General features: G+C 33.1%; 2 protein-coding genes across 3 annotated transcripts in view; both read right to left on the reverse strand.

The window, feature by feature from the left end:
* Nucleotides 1–15,934, reverse strand: part of LOC140747539 (b(0,+)-type amino acid transporter 1) — a 33,724-nt gene extending 17,790 nt beyond the window's left edge. The window contains exon 1 of one of the 2 annotated variants that reach the window (XM_073080048.1): nucleotides 15,768–15,934. In XM_073080048.1, the coding sequence (XP_072936149.1) occupies nucleotides 15,768–15,807 (40 nt within the window). In that variant the 5' untranslated portion in view covers nucleotides 15,808–15,934. Of the gene's footprint in view, nucleotides 1–3,072; nucleotides 3,628–15,767 lie in introns of those variants that run through there. The other variant, XM_073080047.1, reaches the window with a different exon arrangement.
* A 3,134-nt stretch (nucleotides 15,935–19,068) lies between these two features.
* Rab7 (RAS oncogene family member Rab7) lies at nucleotides 19,069–21,492 on the reverse strand. The gene has a single exon (XM_073080051.1). The coding sequence runs from the start codon at nucleotides 21,407–21,409 to the stop codon at nucleotides 20,783–20,785; it is 627 nt and encodes a 208-aa protein (XP_072936152.1). The 5' UTR covers nucleotides 21,410–21,492; the 3' UTR covers nucleotides 19,069–20,782.
* Nucleotides 21,493–22,847: the final 1,355 nt, after the last annotated feature.

Raw genomic sequence — 22,847 nt, forward strand, 5'->3', positions numbered from 1 at the left:
TATAGAGTGCATTAGGTACTAAAAAAAAAATCCGAAAGGGGAGTTTTTTTTAAATTCAATATACATAATAGGTAGGTACCCAGTTCTGTGTCCTAAAATTTTGAACACAATTTGTTCCGAATATCAAATTTATCCCCCTTTAACATTTTTTCTTCTTCTTTACTGATTTCGTATATCAATGAGAATATCAACACCAATTAATTATTAAAATAAGTCTTCATATACATTATAAAATAATCAAAATTCATTTTATCACTCATACTTTATCGCAGAATTATATCAAGTGCGCGAAAGATAGGTTCGTCCGATCTATGAAGAACTTTTTTGAAAGTTTGCGGCTTTATTTTGGTGCTCAAAGAATTATATCCGAACATCAACATATCTATAGATTAACACAATCGCCACTGATCTGGGAAGTTTATTAAATTAAAAAACTAATTTAATTTAATGAATTTGGTAATATTGAAGTTCCAAAAACACCTTTATTTATTAACATAAAGCCGTTTCGTTACGAAACTAAAAAAGAAATGCAACACCTTTCATTTAACACGTGTATTACCTACTCTTAGATGAATTTTCAAAACAATAATTGAATAAATAGGGATAGAGTTCCGTACTCAAATGGTAAAAATTGTGGCCGCTATAACAACAAATAGTAAAAATAATATCGTCATAGAAGAAACCGCTATTTTATATACTTAATCATAGCAGGTAGACAGTTCTAATTTTCAAAATGCATTTTTTTCTATGGCTGATTTGATACAAATACTAAAAATAAAATATAGTGGTACGGAACCCTCCGTGTACGAGCTCGTCTTCAACTTGGCCAATTTTTAAGTATTCAACTAAGCATAAATAAAATATCTAAATATAAGTAACTATAATTTTCTTTCAATTTTAGGAATTTCCGGAAGACTAAAATCATGCGCAAAGAAATCGTACAGAGATTATGAATTCATAATTAGCTTTATTGATATAGATTGCTTTAGACTATATGATACATATTATATAGGATGGCCGCTTAGTGGGTACTGTAAGTATACAGGGTGCAAGGTTAAACGAAGGACAGATCCAACTCATGTCCGACGGGGCAACGCGCTAAGAGGGCTCCGGTTGCGTTCCTTTGGAGATCCCGGAGCCCTCTACGCAGCGCCGAGGACGGCCACCGGGGGGGTCTTAGTGCGGTAAGAATCCCACATAACCGTACGTCGCTCCCACGACACCGGGTACCTTTTGAAGGTTTCCCCCTCGTAAACAAAAAAAAGATGCAACTCATAATAATTCATGTTCACAGGTTACAAAAAAGAACTAATCAAGAAATAATTGTAAATTAACAAAAGGAAGCGCAATTAAAAATGTCCACTAGAGTTATGCTAGCGAACTTTCCTAAAAACCGCTGCATTTGTTTTCGTGAACTGTATTTTAATTAATACACCCACACACTAACACAGACATCCACTTACACATACTGTGTGTATGTGTAAAGCATAAAACACACTGATATAATTATAAGTCCCTCATTTTACCTGCACCCTAAGTTGTAATAATTGGCTCTGCGAGTCGATCTCGTGAAGGGTGCGTATAACCAAAGATTCAAACTTTTATTATTGTATCACAGTAGCTATAGAAATATATTCATTATACAAATGCAAAGTGTATAAGTATTACTGTTAGATAAATGAATTGATGTTAAAGCAGGTTTTTACATAGTCTGCATAGATTAATTTCAATTATTTGTTTTAACGGTTCAAGAGATAGAGTATTCCTGTGACAGATGGACAGACAGCGGAGACTTAAAATAGAGTCCCGTTTTAACCCTTTGGAACGGAATAATTAAAAAATTAGACCGGCATCATAGTAATGATTCCTCAAAAATTTCGCAAAAAGTACCTAGTTACCTACGAATTTACGACCTTGCGAACTACGTTACAAATTCTGACCTTACGGTCTAAAACTAAATAAGCAGACAATTAGACAGTTGCGCGCACAGGATAAATATCCTTATTTGTGTTATTAAAAGAAGTAAATGGTGTCTAAAGCGTAAGCGGATGCTCTTAATACAGGATAAATCACAATATATACAACAATAATAACATGGTTATATATTATAATGTTTATAAATATGTATTTAACTTAATTTCCTTTAAGATTAATAACGATACAATAAAGTCCAGTCTCAACGATAAATTAAATGATTGTTTTTATAGATAATCAAAAAGATAAGAATCAAAGACATTCAATTATTTAACCCCATTATATATATAATCTCTTTGATAATAAATATCAATATAATTAATAACTATTAAACTCGTCGTATCTAAATTAAAAGTCTATTAATTATTAATTGCATTAAGTTACATAGGTTATTAGATATAATAATAATACTTAGAATTTGCATAAATAGCGTAATATTCCAGTAGTAACTAATGCATAATATATTGCAGTTACCTGTTAAAACTGCCATCACTTCACTTTACTAATAACGCCAGTTCAGTAGAAATAATGAAAAAAATATTCTGTGGGAATTATAATTTTCTATTCGCAATAAAATATATATTTAAATCATTATTATTAATAATACTGAGACACGAAATGACTATCTTACGAATATGTAAATATTACTGAAAACAGTGTTTCACAAATGAAGTGCCGCGGTGCACTGGGGTTCTGTCGTCCTATTTACGAGTATAGTTTGCGTCTACCGTAGATATCTTGAAAGATAAATAGTTATGAATGAAGTTGAGTTCATTTAGCATGACGGCTTGATAAGCTATCATTTTGTATTTTACAAAATCGGAATTACTCGTATAGGTACAAACTAAGGCGAATACAATATATTTTTAGAGGACTTTTAAGTGCACATTAAATTTAAAAGAAAAATTTTACGTATTTTACGTACCTAAATGTGCATACCTATTTTCAGGGTTACAATCCAGTATGTTAGTATTATTATTATAGGTATATTATTATAATAATTTTATTTATATATACCTATAATATAATATTATTATAGGTATATTTTATGGATTATATAAACATAGTTTACAGATTTAATAAAAAAAAAGTATAAACCTTCATCGGCGAAGTAAAGGACGGGAGCAATGGCGCCATTCTGCAATTTTTCCGTGTTGGTTGCATGCGCAGGCGCACACACAGAGTTGCGAAGCAATGCGGAGAGTTTTTCACGCATCGCATCGCACATGCGCCCGACGCACCTTGACTTCTCACCAGTCGGCGCCGGCGCCGATGTCTAGCCCCAAGTGGTCGCTGAGCCAAATGTTTCACGTATTCAAAATAAATTCAATGCTCGTAATAAACGCCTACGAACTGAATCTCTCACTACCTAACCGATTTCGTATGATCACAGCCACAATTTTATTGCTCCGTTTATAATATGGATTCGTTTCCAAATTTTCAAATATTCTTACGTTAATAAAAGCACGACCTGTTCATGAACACGAAATTATTTAATATCACTTTAATTATTGAGTATCACTTAAGTAACTTGGCAATTGTTTAAATTAATTTAGTTGTGATTAACCACTCAAATTATTATATGTTACGATGTGCAAAAATCATAAACTTAAAAGAAGTGTGCGATGAGCAGTTGCTCGGGGCGGACTGTCTATTCCCGGCTCGAGCGAGCACGTGGGCGCGACGACCGCCGCCCGCCCACCGATCAATGGATAGGAGATTCGACACCTGAGCCTCCAAAATCCTCACTATATTCACTTACTCACTCTTATTATCATTAGCTACGTGAACAATATAATTATGCTATTTACACACCTTATCGTAAAATCCTTATGAATAATAACTCTATTGCTGTGAGTGAAAATATTCCTACATAAAAAACAATGTTGTGTACAATGTTTCAAGGCGTATACCATTTGGCTGAATTATCCATTCATTTATCTTTGTCATGTGTACTCTGAATATGAATTTCGCTTTCTAAAGCGTATTTCGGCCAAAGCGAAGGTTATTATGCTCTCAATTTTAAAGAATTCATAAATATTATTAAAATAAAAAGAATTCAACAAAGGTTAAGTATATAAAATTTATTAATAAATAAAAAATAAAAATAAAATCAATAAAAAGCCACAACACTTTGTTTTTCATAAGTATGAGCAATACTTTGAATAACCATTATTTTAATATAATAACGACGACGTAAGATACGACCTTCACCGTGAAAGCTCTTACGCCATCCCCGGGGCATAACAGCCTGAACCGTAAAATAACCTTTAAATCTTCTATTATGAAGATTTATCCTTAAAATATTTTGACAAGGCTATTTCATTTGAGATTTACTCGAAAAACGTTCTTAGAAGTTTTATTTAAACTCATTTCAGCTTAAATTTAATAAAAAATATACCTACCATTATACAGGGTAATAGAAAAAACAATGGAATTATTTTAAAAGGGTTCAGCTATTTGATTGTCATCCGGCAAAGATATTACGTTATTTTAGACAGGATTATCCATTAAAATTACAATATTGATGAAACCCGCCAAAAATTAAGTTCGCATAATTAAACCGTATGTGATCATGTAATAAAATAAATGAATCTTAGTAAAAAATGCCGCGCTTGATAAAATACTCGTAGTTCACTAGCGGTATAATATCCCTTTGAGGGGGAGTTTTCACGACATTTTTATTGTATTTTTATCTGTAATTTGTTAATATTTTGTCATACCTATATATTTTTTAGAATCAACTGTGAGCATGAACTATCATAAGTTTTTACACTGTGTCATCTATATGTTATAGTCAAAGTCCGATACACAGTCTCTTCGCGGAAGGACTGGTTTATCCTAGGTTTGGCCAAAGCCATCAGGCAATCCCCGAAATACATTTCAATTTCGCCCTTTGCCTGAAGTATTTTTAGTCAAACCCAGGAGCTCCTAACTTTTCAGTCAAACGTCGAAAGTAAATTATTCTGTTTCGGTTTTGGCCTAGTCAATCTTAGAAGCGACTGCAAAACTCGGTCAAACGTTGATCTGAACATGTTTAAACAGGTTCATAATGTCTCTCGCGGTGTTCCGACCGATTGTTTTGTCATTTCATGTTCGTTCATTGAGCGTGCGGGCGTGTAATTGTGTAAAATTGAAGATGAGTGAGGTTAGGTTAGGTTAGGTTAGGTTTGGTTAGGTTAGGTTAGGTTTTTTTAAATTATTAAAACAATAAACATCAAAATTTTAAAAATGTTATTTTTTTATACCTAATCTTACAAACTAACCTCCGTATATTCCAAAGCATTTATTTATTTATTTTATACTTTATTGCACATCGTACAAAAGGTGGGCCTAATGCCACACGGCATTCTCTCAAAGCATCTCAAATATAAAAGTGAAAATCACGTAAGCTGACCAATCAGGTGTCAGAACTGGCAGAGTTAAGCGGTTCTTAAGACTTGAAAGCTGCTTAAATGATAAAATGCTTCCAAATATACGAAGATAAGACACTTCATACCTGTATCGGAGTTTGACTCGTCAAACCCCGATTTAATAAAATTGTGTTTTGACGTTTGCCTGACCAAATTAGTCTCTCCCAGGTTTGACGAAAATTGTTTAGTCAAAGGCCGAAAATTTACATTTGTTTGGGCTTTGACTAAGTCATTCAGTCTGACCTGAGGATTGACCAGTCCAACCTAGGAGCGCCGGAGCTTCGGAGTTTGCCTATAACATATACAAAGAATATAATATTATGTAATACCGTTTAAGCCATATACTTAGAATTTTTTCGCTACGCTAGTTTAAGCTTTGTTCTACTTCATTTTAGAGGCATAGCTATCAGGTACATATAAATTTCTGTTGTCGTATTTCTATGGGAATTGTATTCATGTCACACCGTAGGTTGGATTGAAGTAATACAACAATGAATATCTTATCAAATTCTGTGTAATAGTATAACGTCTGTTTATTCCTCGTTACAGGGAAATATAGATAAAATCAAAACATTCGGAAAAATCACAAATAATAGCCTTATCTCATAAGGATAATAGATTTTATGGAAATATTTTAAATGCAGGAAAAAACCTTAAGAGTTTTTTTTATTGTATACTCGTACCTAATAGTTTTTTGAACAGTAGATACTTTTCTACGTTTACAACTTAAGTTTAGAGTTTCAGAATTTATAATGTCTCTTTGATCAGCGGGGTGTTAATAGGTACATAAAGGTGACACGGTTTCTGTACTTTCTGAAGTTTATAAATAGCCTTACCGATTTGTAACATTTGTGAAATGTTGGCTTCGCTGATATTAGAGTGCCTTGTAAATCGTCTCATTTTCTGCCTAAAGTATAAGTGATTTTGTTTACTGAAGTTAGTGTTGCTTGTTGTGTGTGCAATATGTTTCGTACAATGGTTTATAAAAATAGAACCAATATAAAAAATTTTCGTTGCTTATTATTATAGTTTTAAATACTTATTTTTGTGATGTAAGCAATGAATATTCAGTATTGTATGTATTTTCCTATAGAAATATACAAAAATATAATAGTAAGTCGTGTGACATTATGCTGTAAATATTATACGTTTGAATACATACTATACGTTTTGAATGTCACGTCGCGGTCAATAATTCACAACATTATACGTGACGTGCAATACGAGAACGTACTCGTATTACTAATTATGCAATTACAAATAACATTTATATATATTTTTTTTATTGATGGCTTTCATTTCATTAAGCGTCAATAAAAGTAGTATGAAATATAAGTTAAGTTTAATTAAATACCTACACTAAACAGTTTCAAGAAGTATATAATTTACAGCCCATGTGGCTGTAATCTGGGTTCTAAAGTATAATGTACATGCGTGGCTTTTTTGGCGGTAATTATTCGTAGTTTAAATATAATTACCCAGAAAATTAAATTAATAATGAATTATTTTATTTTATCTTCATCAAACATCTTAAAATAAACGTCGTTGAAACATAATTGAGAAAAAATGTAGAGATTGGCTATTTTTTCTGTATTTCAGATTTACTATAATATCAATAGTTCTGTATCTGTATCTGTAATAATATAACTGTATCAATATCAAATTAAATAGTAATCGAATGTAGTTTGTCACAAACATTGCACATTTGTTTTTATAAAATAATTAGGTGAAATGGCAATTTGCCAGTTACAGTTGCAAACATTGCATATTACTTGCACAAATTGTATGATTCGACAGAAAATGTTTACATTATACAATACCATAAACATATTCTTATGAAATATACTGTTTTAATTTTCCAACGTTTATAATAATTAATTTACTTTACACGCGTTAATAAGCAATTCTAGAAGTTCTAGATAACTATTGCGAATCTTTCTTATTGACGGCAAAAATATATAAGAGTTTTATTAATACGAGAAACTCTTATAAGTAATATCTGTATAAAAGTTTCTGAGCCTAAGCAGAGTAGAGGGTGAACAACCCTAGAGCTGTAGCAATAACATCTAGAGTCATGGCGCCGCTTCAAATGTCCTCGGCGCCCTTCAAACGACCTTTCTGCTTTCGTTGCTGTTCAGGTCGTAAACTCCTCGGAAATTGGAGAAGTTAGAAATAGACAAACAAGGATAAGTAATTGTTTTATTCATATGGCTGCAACCCATTTACGTCTCATTCATCGGTATTGGTAATAGTGGAATGTCTGAAGTAGAAGTCCATACCTTTAATACATTTCATCGATAATTATTCATATAAAGGCTAATACATAATTTATGAAGATAAAATGTGAAATATGTGCCTGAGATTGCTTTTGAAATGCCTATTTAGTAGTAGGTATTTTTGGATGAAAATTGTAGTCATCCACATCCCATATTGTCACCCTCGAGACTGTATTTGACATACTTAAATAAGAAATAAAATTTACTGGATTTTTATGTGAACGTAAGGTTGGCAAATATGAAGATGAAGTAGGAAACCTTCGCAATAACGCATCTCCTGACATCAAGGGTAGTGTCGACAGATGTCTCTCGATATCGTGTTGACTTTGTTCAACTCTTGCTGATTATTATACAAGATTATCACTGGACTGATCACTTACTTTTAGACTAATTTGGAAGAGTATACAGTCGTTAACTACTTGTCTATTGAATTTCGGAATAAAGCAAAAGATTATTCCGGATCCGGACATGTCATAAAAAGATACAACGACTAAATGTTCCGATAAAATAAAGATAAAGCTATTGTTATAAATCGATTGTCCTTGTCTCGTTTATGAAGTTATAAACGGAAAATTTAAAAATCTAACTCAATCAGTCGATAATGAGCGTGTCGATACGTTTGTTTGTAAATTAGTGAGACTGCTGCCAAAGTAAACGCAGTATTATGCAATCCACGTCTTCATTATTTACATTTTCATGAAACGTGCATAAACATATTGTTACTAACGATATACCTTTTCAGTACATCGATAAAACCTTTACGGTACATAAATTGATTAATTTCTCATATCAATCGGTCATAGCTGTAAACTTACACAATGATTCGTTGTTACGTCATTAAGACGGACGATATAATCAAGATTAGTTTTAGAAATGCAACTTGTATGGTAGATGGAGATGTGTATTATAATTAGAAGCGACGGTCAGTTATTCTGAGATTGCGACGTCACATGAGAGATCTACACACGAACCTTTAAAACGCTCGCTAAACAGGCATACAACGTTAACTAACGGGTAATAAGTCCCATTGTTTAATTGGACAAAATTTTCCGACATTAACAACTCTTGTTTGACTAATAACAATTAACGTAGCTGTGCTACTGGGCGCTCTAACAACTAAATAGTCAAAGTACACGCTTCATTAACTCATGACTCGAAGGAACCCAATCAAGGTCACTTTAATGACTAAGCTATCTTAAAAAGATCTCTACTACTTTGCAGTTACAGCAATTTCTGCGAGTATCAAAGGAGCAAAATCAGAGGCGGACCAATCGATCGTTTCACGCATGCGTCAACGGATTTTAGAATTTCTCTCCTACTACCTACCTACATATCGTATTTGCCAGCGTAGGCGGTTGATTCAAGAGTTTTCATAAACATATTGTGGAAAATATCTGCATGCTGTGTATGATGAATGTATTTTATCGAAGTTTTATTTTTTCGCATTGTTACATATGTATTACTTTTGAGCTTTGAGGAGCTTAATACGAGTATATCTACCCCGAAGTGTGTGTTTTGTGAAAAACACTCTTTGATAAAAACAAATGTTATAATTTCACTTTCCTCGTAAATCTACGTCTACAAATATAAAAGTACTTAAAAATAAAAAAATAAATAGTACATACCTAAATAATTGTAACTGTTAAAATATGAATACTTTGGGGTCTTGTTTTTTTTATAAGGTAAAATAAATATTATGGTAAAATATATTCACGTCCTTTACGGCCTTTGAGCCGTTGCCTCGAAGGCATCGATATGAAAATATCTGCTATATTTCTTGAAGGCTATATGGTGTCCATAAAATACATACACCAGCCATAAAATTAAAAAATCTTCAATTTAATTGCTAAATATTTAAATCTATTAGCATTTCAATAGCTTTATTTACCCACATAAATTAATTTCATGGTGCAAAAACTCTGAAACTCTGAAACATAGATACAATTTAATAGCAATTAAAATGATGCAAAATTCAGATTTTACTAAACAATTTGAAAATTTAAAGTGCTGAATGAATTCAGCACTTTCAGCACGGCTGAATGAATTCAGCACTTTAGATTTACTAAAACAAAACTTAAAAAAAAAAGTTAAAAAACTAAAAAACTTAGAAACTACACAATACACATATACGCGCGAGACTCGTTTGCGCTCTGACGGTTCCGTATCAGCAAATATTTACCTATTTCATTTTTGACCTGTAATCAAACGAGCAGACAGCGGAGGCTTAGTTAAATACCAATGGATACGAAACGGACGTGAAAGGATATTTAATGTATCTTTAAGTATACCGCTTGTAACAAGACCCTTATAAAGTTCCGAGAAAGGCAAATCATACATATATAGATACATGTGTGTATGTAATTTAAAAAGATATTAGGCACCTAAAAGGTACCTTCCGGAGTACCAAAATTTCGTACTCAGGAATATAGCTTAAGCTAGAATGAAGATAACTATTTATTGATACGACATACATAATATAATATTTTATTTTATAATATTTTTATAGTAAGTGGGCGTACGTAGGTTCACCCTCGCAGAAATATTAATTTATATCTATATAGATGTAAAATGGGCAGGAATTCTACTATTATTCATAGACATAGTGAGTTATATATCCTGACAATTAAATTTATGTCGCTTTGGCTATTCGGGAAGCTTGGAGTTCAGTATCCTTACCATGAGTACCCTACATTCAGTACCCTTACCATTACACTTACTTATTGTTACGTATACTCAGTCTACAGAAGCAAAGGGAATAAAATAATGGTTTGATTAAACGTAACGTAAAATTGTGGGATGTTTTGAAAACTCATGGTAAGGGTACAGGTAGGTAAGTACTCTACCATGCAAATTCAATGCGGATAGATGATGAAGGGTAAGAATTAATCCACGAAGTATGAATCCGCTTAAAAGGCCTTCGACATGGTTTAATGACTGTTAGGTAACAACCGAGATCGACGTCTAAATGTGTCCTCCGGAGCACGGAAGCGCGCATGAAATTTAACCGCTTGCGATCACCCATCCATGTCACACCGCTCCACGTGGCTTTAGTTTATACATTAGTTACGATTGGCATACTTTTCGATAAATAGTCATAAGTACTATTTATAAATTAGACATAGATAATAGAAATTTATATTCATGATACGAAAAATAATAAAAACTTAAACTATTTCGTCTTTAAATGACCCTTGGTAAAATACTTTACCCACCCCATTTCGCTTCACAAACTACCACTATAAAGGGTCTTAACTTCAACTGAATACCACTTAATAACTCCTTGTGTGTATATTAATGAGACAATCAAGCATTGGCGAAGGAGATCATTATTTACACACTAGAATCACGTGTTGCGTATTAGGTATATGAAATAAGATTCATATATGTTGAAGACGTATAAAACGCGCGCCAAATGACCGGCATGTATTCTATTTAAATTGAATGTTTATTGGTATTGTTCGCTCTAGAGAATCACTCACACGAGATGTGAAGTCTTAATATGTATCTACATATGTTATGTTTTGAAGTATCCTATGTTTATGACCAAATCGAAGACACATTGAGCGCACGCAATTCCATTCGGTCGCAGGTGTGATCCATAAATGTGGTTTTTACTTTGGTTATCCAGATATTTTACGTCGTATATTTGTTGTTGTCATAGGTAATGAAGATTCTATTAATATGTATCTTCTTAATTAAAGAATTTAACGAATTCATAATTAATTAATTTTAAATTATTGAGGTATGAGATATCTTTATTTTGAGAATTTCTTAATAATGACTTAAGTCAATTATATTAGAAAAATATTTATCTGTTTTTTTTTTTAATTTAAAATAAAGATAAAATTACTTCATAATAATATGTAGTAACTTCAGCTTTATATATTTTTTTATCCTATCTTGTTTATTGATACTAGTACATTAATTTCCGCAAAGTAACAACCGACACTGTTTACTTTCTTGGAATTCAAACTGTCGTAATAGAATTAGCATTTATGCGAATAAAATGCATAGGTATTTATAATTAATTACCGTTGCATAAAATCGACGTTTATGATCTCATGATGTGCACCCACCCACATATAATATTCTAATGTGATCTATTATATTCTTAACGATAAAATGCGCGTTATGAACAATTTTCAATAGTCAAAATAATTTGAATTAAACTACCAATATTATATATAAGTACTTACATGGTTTCAAGACTTACTGCAGATTGTACGTGTAAGTTCCCAGCCCTTATGGTTTAAGGTATGAACTACAAACACACTGTTATGATGAGGATCTCTTTGGCACTATAATAATCATACTAATACGTCGTAACAGTGCAGTTTTCAGACGCCTCGGGCGAGCTGAATTTGCCGCCCACCATAGATATAAATCGGCAAAACGCTTTCTGATAATAGTTAACATACGGGACGACTATCCTATACAAAAAAAAACATGCATAATCTCCATAATTAGTCGGCAAAAAAGTCCTCCTGTTTATGAACTTTAGGCGCGTTTCATTATGAATTTGAAAAGCCTTTTTTATCTATACATATAAATAAAATTGGAGTGCCTGTTTTAATATAGAAATAACCGCTTTTTACTACATGCATATGAATATACATATGGTACATACACCAAAATAACATTTTTTACATTTTTTTTCTGTCTGTCTGTCTGTTTGTTCTGGCTAATCTCCGAAATGGCTGGACCGATTTTATTTATTTATGTATTTGGGAAACAAACAAATCATACTAAATAACAGTTAAATAAATCATACATACAAGCAAAAGAATAATTAAAGTTTCCACTATTAAATTTTACATGAAGATAAAAGCAAAATAAACATGAAGTAGCACAATGAAAAGGAAGAGAAACACATACATTAAAATAATGCAGAAAACAAAATTGACGGGCCTTTTATTGGCAGGTGGCTTATGGTATAAGGAGTATCTTAGGCTACTTATATTTTAGAACTAGCTGTGCCCCTGTTTATTTTTAACGCGAAACGGTGAAACCGCGGAGCACAGCTAGTAAGAAATATAAATAATACGATAAGTTGTAATGTGTAAGATTTTAATACAATTCTGGTCTTTGTGACTTTAGAAATCCACTAAACCTGTATAGATGTTACTATAAAAATAATTCGGTATCTAAAAAATATAATCGCTATCTGCAATCAATTTTACTGCCCATTATAACGTTTATTTGTAGGTACGTACTTACAAGTATAAATTGACGTCATCTGGTAATTTTAGGAATATTGTGGGTCATTTTGTGTATGTTGTAGGTACTTTTCTACGAAATTGGGTAGATTAGATTACATGTTCTTATTATCGATAATGCCTAGGGTATACCCTTGTGTATAACTAACATACCTATATTACGTACATACCAACTTAATATTATTCTACATACCTATGTTTACCGTGGATTGTTTAAATAAGTAGGTATTTGAAATGAAATTCAAAATATAAGGGAATATTACTAAGATAAGTACTGTATTTTTTATTCACGCAAAATACGGTGCAAACTTCTACTTTTCAAGTTTGTTACAAAAAATTAAACTCAATGCATGATTCTTTCACCCTAAAATTTAGTTCGTAAAGATACTTATATTCCTACTACTTATATTTCCTACTACTTATATTTTATTTTTCAATCAGACACAATACCGAGCTTAAAAGTTTGAATGCGAAACTTTTAATTACAGAAGTTTTGACTTTACATCTTTATAATTGGCTCTACGCTGACCGTATAAAAAGTAAACATAGAGTTGTCCCGAAATAATTGTATGAGACACATTTTGAACTGCGTAAAACGTGATGGACATATGCACTGATTGGGACAATGACATCCAAACTAACGTCGACACATCGAGACCTCAATTCAATGAAGAGATGTTTTGTTTGTAGACATTGTTTTGTTCCATACTTATAATCAACAGTCGTTTTCTTCGGTCATACGTTTTACGTTGTTTTACGTCATTTCTAACCTGTAATTTACCTACTTATATAACATTTGCACGCATACAAAACGTTTAAAGATCAAATTTATTTTATTACTTATCATACTAATTAAAAGTCATTTTTTCTGAGAAATGTTACTGAATGTCAGATATTCGTAACGTATTAGGAATTACTTTTACAACAATGTAGATTTAGTTTTGACGTATAAACAACATTTAATTGGTAGGTAAGGAAGTACTCATCTATACAATGTCATCAGGTACATATATTATGCATTAACCTTAATGTATTTGTGATAAAAATAATCTGTTAATCGATATCAATAAACTGAAACCTACACAATTTTCCTTACAAAATTCCATGTTTCATTCATATATCTGTATCTTTATTGTGGTGATAAGCAAATTGTATAGACTATTCTAACGTTTAGGCATAATTGGTTCCACTCCGGCGACATGACTTAAATTGTATTTAATCTTGGAATTAAGTACCTACTATCAAAAAATACTAAGTATACATAAAAAGCAGAATACTATTCTATACTAATTTTCAAGGCCGTCTTAGGCAATGCCAGAACACTGGAACACAAGAATTTGGACCCCGTTGAAAATTTATAATTTTAAATATTACATTTTAGTTACTAACTAACTAAAAAAGTTATTATAGACAACTTGACCGATAAAATCCTTATATCAGTAAATTTAATATTGTATTTTATACGACGGTATGCAGCCACACACACCGCCGTCCTACCCGGGGTCGCTTGCTGGACGGTTCGAGTTCCCACTCTTGCCGCCCTCAACCCCGGAAGCCCCCTTTTAATCGCCGTTTACGACAGGCACGGGATACCGTAGCCCTATTCTAGTCCCGGGACTACAGAGGCAATAATTGAAAAGTACCTATGAGAAGGTTTTAATTACGAGTAACTTATGAGTATTCAATGTTAAATATCGGTACATCTTCGTCGTCAGCCTATAACGACCGTCCCACTTCCAGGCGTGGGTTATCTTTCAGAGTCAGAGGAATTGAACCGTAGACCACGCTGGCCCAGTGCGAGTAAGTAGACTTCTGAGAACTTTTTTATTATTCTAACCTTACTCTACCAGATTGAGACGCCGAATTTAAACCAAACCACAAGGCTATCTCTCCGTATATATTTACAAAAGAATTTTACCTAACAAAAAGTAGTATTCAAATTATCAAAATAATAATTTGTTGCTGTTAAATTAAACAATTAATTTAATTTAATTATCCATAATTTTAATTAATGTTATTATTTAGCACTAAATAACATCACATGATAATCTTCTACTAAATACCGACCTACTGCTGACCAAGTTTTAAAGATATAAGGTATCCAACATGTGCTACGATCAAATTCCGCGAATTAGGCATTGCATCATTTGCCTAACCCGAGAAAGGCGGCGTCGCTTTATTATACATACGAATTGGGTATTGCATCATTAAACCAAACCTGAGAAAATGCTGCGTTGCAAAAAATGTATACGTTCTCGTACTTAATGTCGATTGGTATGATAATTTTAAATTCATAAAAATAAATAAATAAACATTTTTAATTGTATAAAAATAGATACAAAAAGGTTTAAAGTGTCCTAAAACTTAAGTGACCGTGTGGACGTACAAGGACAACTATAAGCTTTATAACAATAACAAAAAATAAAAGCGGGTTAAAAAATAAAGATAAATAGCAAATAATAATAGACCTCCCCAATTTGTGAGACACCCGTGTCCAGTGGTGAGACACAAAAAGCATTGCAAGGAAATAAATTTATTTAATATAGAAAGGTAGGTTTAAAATCACATCAAAAAGTATATTAAATATTTAACTTATAAATATAATAGGCACCAAGTCCCAACTATGGACTTCACAAACGAACTACAGTTTTACAATTGGCGAAAATTATTAGTATTTCGCGTTTTAGAATCGCTATCGACTCTACCACCCGGTGTTATTTCACGTGTGTGATTTTCTGTCTAACCTGTGGTAACTACTAATAAAAACGTAAGAAAAATCTAGCACCACCGCTTAGCACCTAGTCTTAACATGTATTAGGATCATAGTTTCTAATCATGCTACAATAAGTGGTGCGTTGTAAAAGTCGTATAAAAAGTGTTTAACTCACCATTACATGCATTCCCATGCGGCTGTTCATATTGATGCATTGCTCGAAGCACCGTGATGCGTGTGTAGGATCGCGCCCTTTCATGTCACAAGCGAGACTAAATGTACGACCAACTGGCCGCCTGAAACACTGGAGCTTCGCCCCCCACCCGCTACTTCGGCCCCGCATGCGCGAACTGAATTAAAGTCGCTTTTCCTATGAACTAGTCTCGCCATCGTGCAGTAGTGAATGAGTCAAATGAAACACGATGCACTGCCTGTCGTATAGGCATTGAGGGCCAGTACTCGCTCTAGCTTAGACCCTAGCATCTAGGAATGCACCGTGATATGCGTTTTTTTATATTCTTCAGTCAGTATAATTTCGGTTCCCACGCTACCAGCTTATTTCTATTATAATTCGATAGCAGCGTAATCTTATTTGGCTTAATACTAGGCTACACATCTTGTTCAAGGACAACAGATTTTTAAAGAGATTCTGTGCGCAGGTCGCCCTTATTTACTTTTGTACACGGTCATGGTTGTACACGTTTTACGCAGGAACCCTAGATAAATAAGTTGCTTAATAGATTTATAGTTATGGGGAAAAGTAGCGACTTATTAGCAATTAGCAGCATCTCTTTCTTAAATTGTATTTTTTAATGATTCCTTTTCATTATTGATTATAAATTTTGAAGTAATTCGGTTATACTAGATGGACAATATATTGGACGTACACACGCCCGTCTACATACATGCATAAATGAGCAGCTCACCTGCAATGAAAATAAATAATATTTGTATTAAAATCTGACTGACTTTCATAGGTTTCTAAAGTATTATTATTAAACCGCAGGATTTACACTATCGTGAAAATCCACTAGTCATTTATTATTACCTGACTTATACATACTATAGATTTCTACATTGAATCCTATAGGAATGGTTATACCTATAGCGTTTCAATCAAGTAGTTAGAAGTTATCGCTCTAAATTACTTTCCTAGGGGTTCGATTTAGGAAGTAAGGCTATTATTAACCTAGTTGGCTGTGTATAATATGAGCTCATGTCAAAAATAGGTATTTAATCAGTAACAACAAGCACAGAGCACCCCAACTCGACATGATATTGTCGATTATATACCGTGACATGATAGGTAGAGAAGTAGGTATATTAGGATATACCTACCTATCGTTAAAAACGCATAGTCACAAAGTCACAAGGACAGTTTGTTTGTTTTCCACCTCTACGTGATATCATAGTGATAGTTGCATTTGGAATATAATGACCGTTGTACAATATTCTAACTGAAAACATAATACCAAATAGATTTATTCAAACAAGAAACAAAACAACAATAGGCACGGTTCTACGTGGTTAACATTCTACACCACAAAAGGATACTAGATTGGTGGTCCTGAGTCTAGATTGTAACTGTCATCTGCAATATTCGCGCTCGAATCAAAAGCTCAGTGTACATTTGTACATTTTGTTCCTTTAGTTTCGCAAAGAGATGTTAAGCAAATATTAATCTAAAGCCACGTATCCACTAGCGTGCTATAACTGCAATCGTTGCAGATTAGTGTAACTAACAACTACCTACAGCGTGCGAGCCGTCGATAATCGCATACATACTCAGTCTGTAACTGCAATCCTTACATGTACCACAGTATAATATATCCTTATACTGTGCATGTACTGTTGCTCACAGCAAAACGACGACAAATCAATGGGTGCTGGCTTATCGCTCGTAGACGTCGAGACAAAGATCGTAACACACTGTAAAAAGTGCCTAAACACTTACACGAAATACTACGAAAGAGTCGGGTCTAGTTACGATTACAATAATATGAACATCCCTTCTGTATTTGCACGGTTATAGCAGTTCGTCAAGTAAAAACTCTAGACCACTTGCTGGTGTCCCTGTCGTTGCTGGACCAGAATAGGGCTACATTATCCCCTGCCTGTCGTAAGAGGCGACTAAAAGGGGTTTCCGGGATTGCGGGTGACACAAGAGTGGGAGTCCCAACTGCCCAGCCAGCGAACCCCTGAAGGACTTCGGTTGCGTTCCTCTGGAGACCCGGAGTTCTCTACACAGGCCGAGGACGTCCTTCAGGGGGGTGTTAGTACGGTAAGAATCCCACATAACCCCGTTCCGCTTCCACGGCATAGGGTACCTTTTGAGTATGTGTGGTCGCATACCGTCGTACGCACCAGATGGTGCGGTGAACGATACGCTCACCTAGGCTGAGCCCGACGGGGCAATACGCTGAGAGGACTCCGGTTGTGTTCTTCTGGAGATCCCGGAGTCTTCTACACAGGCCGAGGACAGCCTTCAGGGGGGTTTAGTACGGTAAGAATCCCACATAACCCCGTTCCGCTCCCACGGCATAGGGTACCTTTTGAAGGTTTCCCCCTCGTAAACAAAAAGAAAGGCCACTCGCTTGCTACATCTCTTTGGTTACAGTTACAACTCATTAATGAGTGCCCACCCTGCTTAGTATGTATTATACAATTCTCATTAGCCAGACCAGCCACTATTCGCTGTGATTCAGTTTGAAATTACGAATAATGAAATCCATTCCCCTAGGAACTCTGGGATAATAGAATCCGCCAAGTGCGACTCAAACATGTATACGGATGGTTCCGTATCACATTTTTTTATTTTTTGTATAAGTTATTCTACGAACATTAAATACTTATATAACGATCCAATAGACTAAACATTCCGGAGATGCCCCTTTATTTTTAACTTATTCATTTTCAGTATGGATAATTAGTTTTAGATTTCGGGATTTTTAAAAATAGGTAATCTTATAGACTCGATCTCGCACTGCTATAATAATATATAATTTATTCAAAATTGATCGATTATTTTATTATATTCTTGTATATTATGAAAAATAACAGTAGTGTGCGTAATATTCATGTACATAAACGTTTCATATTTTTATTATATAAAATTAAAAAATATTTCATTTAAAACAACAATATCTTCAGTAAGTTATAAATATATTTATCTTCAGCAGGTTATATATATATTTTTTATCATTAATTCATCACAATACACGAACAAAAACAATGCAAGGAAGTTTAGTTGGAATTAGTAAACCCTAATGGAAAGGTAGCTTTTTGTACTACTTATCTATTTTTGGATGTCTCCATAAGCCCTTTAGTTAAAGAAGCAAGCGTAAACAGCATAAATTGACAAAATTTTCAGACGATAGTCAAACAAATCTTAAATTTAGATATAAGATTACGATTACCTACCTAAAATAAGTGAAAATAGGTTATAGCAATTTGTGGGTTAAAAAGAAAAAACATGATTGAATGATTTTCATTTATTTTGATATAAAATTAAAAGCAACCATTATTACAGCATAATTATGTTGTATGTAGTTACTTAATAATATAACTAGCTCTTATGATTTACGTTTTGCAAGTGACAAAACGGTAATAAACGTAACATGGTATCTACTACAATATAAAAGATAATATGAATAAAATATGAATTTGGATAAAAAATATAAAAATTCAACCAAAGGCAAGTTCCTCTACCAGTGAACCAATTTATAGGAATTTTATAAACAATTTATTTAAATTGTAGTTTATTTAACAAGTAGAACAGAGTCCACCAGTATTGATGGAATAACCCGCAATACTTCCTTAAGCCTTAAACTTTGCTTCAAGCCACAAATGGAATACTTTAGTAAGTAAAATCTTCAACATTGAGTTATTTATTTAACTTAACATGTAGACAACAAAATATTTAACACAGTTAAAGTACTTGTTACATGAATTTCCTTTTCAGAATATTTCAGAATTTCACTGTTACTGTTATATTAACTACTTATACCTAATATTTTAAAGTTCAAATATATACAAAAATATTCAGTAAATTTATGTTAAACAAAAGTGTAGCAATTCATAGGAAAGATAAACACTTGCTGCAACCAATATAATGTAAGACCGAAAATATTAAAACTTTCCAATACATATGACACTGATTTAAATAAGTAATTGCAAATTTTGATTGTGTAGTAGTGAGGCTCATTTTAGGCATTCGAGAAAACTTAACACTTACATTGAATCATCACATTGTTTCAATAATACTTACAATAATAAGATGAGTCAACTTCAAGATCCAGTATATTGTACATTTATTAAGCTATTTCATTATTAATTATAATGGATTTGTGACTTTTTAATACAAATCTGTAAAATATTTATTTATTTGTCAAAAACTCAATGTTGATTGTTATAGACTTTTTGGATGTAATATATAACTTTTGTATAATGTGGATGTAGCAGCAATTTTCCCAATTAATAAGGAAATAATTCATTAACATTCTGAATTTTTAATAACTTTATATTATATTTAACACTCATCAAAATTACTAATTATTAATTAAACAAATGCTTACGGTCAATATGTTTTGAATAGTACTATACAAAAAAATTGCCTTTCAAACAAAAACACTCCTTTTTTAAACTTAACAAGCAATGACACAGATGCATTGCTCGTCTTAGTTTTTCTTTTTACAATAACATGATATAAAAAATGTAATTTAGAATATAAACTTTAATGTAGGCCTGAATATTAAAAAGATGACATTGTTTTGGCATATCAGATATACTTAATGTTCTAAATTTTACATAATATATTTTTCATAACAGCCTCTTACATATGAGGGTATGTTCTAAAAGTATTTATTTCAAATGCTGTTCTAGAAGCCACTCAATTACAAATGTGAGCAGATTGTACTTAATGACATACAAACTTGATTCCTAGCAATGAGTCATAGTGATTTATGAACATACTAATACAATGGTGCAAAATGTAACACAGCTTGCATTTAGACAAGAAACAAAACACCAAATAAATGTGTGTAACTATTACTCCTATACATTTATACATAACCGTAAATATACCAAAGTATATGTTACTTATAAATAGTGTTATATTCAATTGCATTAATTGTATATAAAAATGAGAATAGTACTAGTATATTGCCAATATTGGAGGGTGCAACTTGAAGCCTAGCAAGCACAGTTGTCTCCGTCTCTGTTGCGGCCATTGTCATTGGCATTTAGCTTGATCTGGTCCGGGAACTCATTGTACAGCTCCGTGTCTGTCTCCTGCGCCAGCACATTGCGGGCTATAGTTTGGAATGCTAGTTCTACATTCACAGCCTCTTTGGCACTGGTTTCGAAGTACGGAATATCATTTTTACTCTGACACCATTGCTGGGCACGTTTAGTGGACACGGCGCGGTTGTCCAAATCCACTTTGTTGCCTAGTATGACGAACGGGAAGTTCTCAGGGTCACGGGGCGAGGCTTGTATCAAGAATTCATCTCTCCAACTCTCCAAGGACTTGAACGTGTTGGGGGCAGTTACGTCGAACACCAATACGCAACAATCCGCCCCACGATAGAACGCTACTCCCAATGACTGGAATCTCTCCTGGCCCGCTGTGTCCCAAATCTGCATTGTGACGATCCTATCGTCGACGATTACCTCTTTCGTGAGAAAATCTGCGCCTATTGTCGCCTTGTACTGGTTGGAAAATTTTTTGTTGACAAATTGGTTCATCAGCGATGTTTTGCCAACGCCGCTGTCTCCAAGGATGATCACTTTCAAAAGAACCTTTTTTCTTGATGCCATTTTGCACGAAAATTTATCTGGATTAGAAAAACACACAAATAATAATCACTCTTTGTCCGTTCTTTTCTTTTGACATATATCGAAAGTAATCGAAACGAAATTGATAAATGCGTCACCTGTTGACAGTGTTACCTTATGAGAAAACTAGAAAATGTTCAAAATTGAAACTCATCATAACACGGTACATGAGATTAAAATTATGCAATATTAAAATAATAATGATTCAATAGTCTAATAATAATACTTACAGACCTAATTCTGTATTATTATTTTAATTAAATAGAATTCAATTTCAATTAAGAAGTACTTTAGAAGAATTAACTAATAAAAAGAATACATACAAATTCAGGTATAAATTCTAATAATCTAAAGTTAATTTATGTTGGTGAACTTAGCACAGCATTTGCCAGCAGAGCACTAAAAAATGAGAGTTCTATTCGCATGCACATGAGTTCTATAGTTCCTGATAGTTTTCAGGAATAGTTCTGGCGATTTCACGGAGATAAAGCAGAATGAAATAATGCTCTGCTAACTTCACACAGCAGAGCATTTTCTACAAAATTGAAAAAAAAGTTATTGATTAGTGTAATTAGCTAATACCTGGAGTTCCTAATAGTTTTCAGTGATAGTTCTCGCGAAATAAACTTAAAAAATAATTTATTGATAAAATAAATTGTCAATAATTTGACCAAAAAAAATCTGCAAAAAGGTTATTTAAGAGTGGAAACTCGTCGATTTTGCAAAGCCTAGTAATAAAATGATACATTTGTACAATAACTAATCCCAGAACTCACACAAAAGTGCCAGCAGAGCATGCTAGAATAACAAAAATCGGATGGATTTTCGACAAATATTTTATTTAAATTATTTACACGTAACCAGATGACGGGAACTCATCGGTTTTATGTAGATTAGTAATAAAGCTACAATCTAAAAATATAACCAATCCCAGAACTCACACTAAAGTGCCAGCAGAGCATACTAGAATAGCAAAAATCGGATGGAATTTCGACAAATACTTTTTTTCAATCATGTCCTCGTAACCAGATGGCGAGAACTCATCGGTTTTATGTAGACTTGAAACATAGCTATAATTTAAAAATATAACCTATCCCAGAACTCACACTAAAGTGCCAGCAGAGCATACTAGAATAGCCAAAATCGGATGGATTATCGCCAAATTTTTTTTTTCAATCATGTCCACGTAACCAGATGGCGGGAACTCATCGGTTTTATATAGACTAGTAACATAGCTACAATTAAAAAATATAACCAATCCCAGAACTCACACTAAAGTGCCAGCAGAGTATACTAGAATAGGAAAAATCGGATGGATTTTCGACAAATATATTTTTACAATCATGTCCACGTAACCAGATGGCGGGAACTCATCGGTTTTATATAAACTAGTAACATAGCTACAATTTAAAAATATAAC

This window comes from Epargyreus clarus, unplaced genomic scaffold (assembly GCF_041222505.1).
Source record: "Epargyreus clarus isolate Ecla_fem2 unplaced genomic scaffold, WU_Ecla_fem_2.2 ptg000014l, whole genome shotgun sequence".
Classification (NCBI taxonomy): Eukaryota; Metazoa; Arthropoda; class Insecta; order Lepidoptera; family Hesperiidae; genus Epargyreus; species Epargyreus clarus.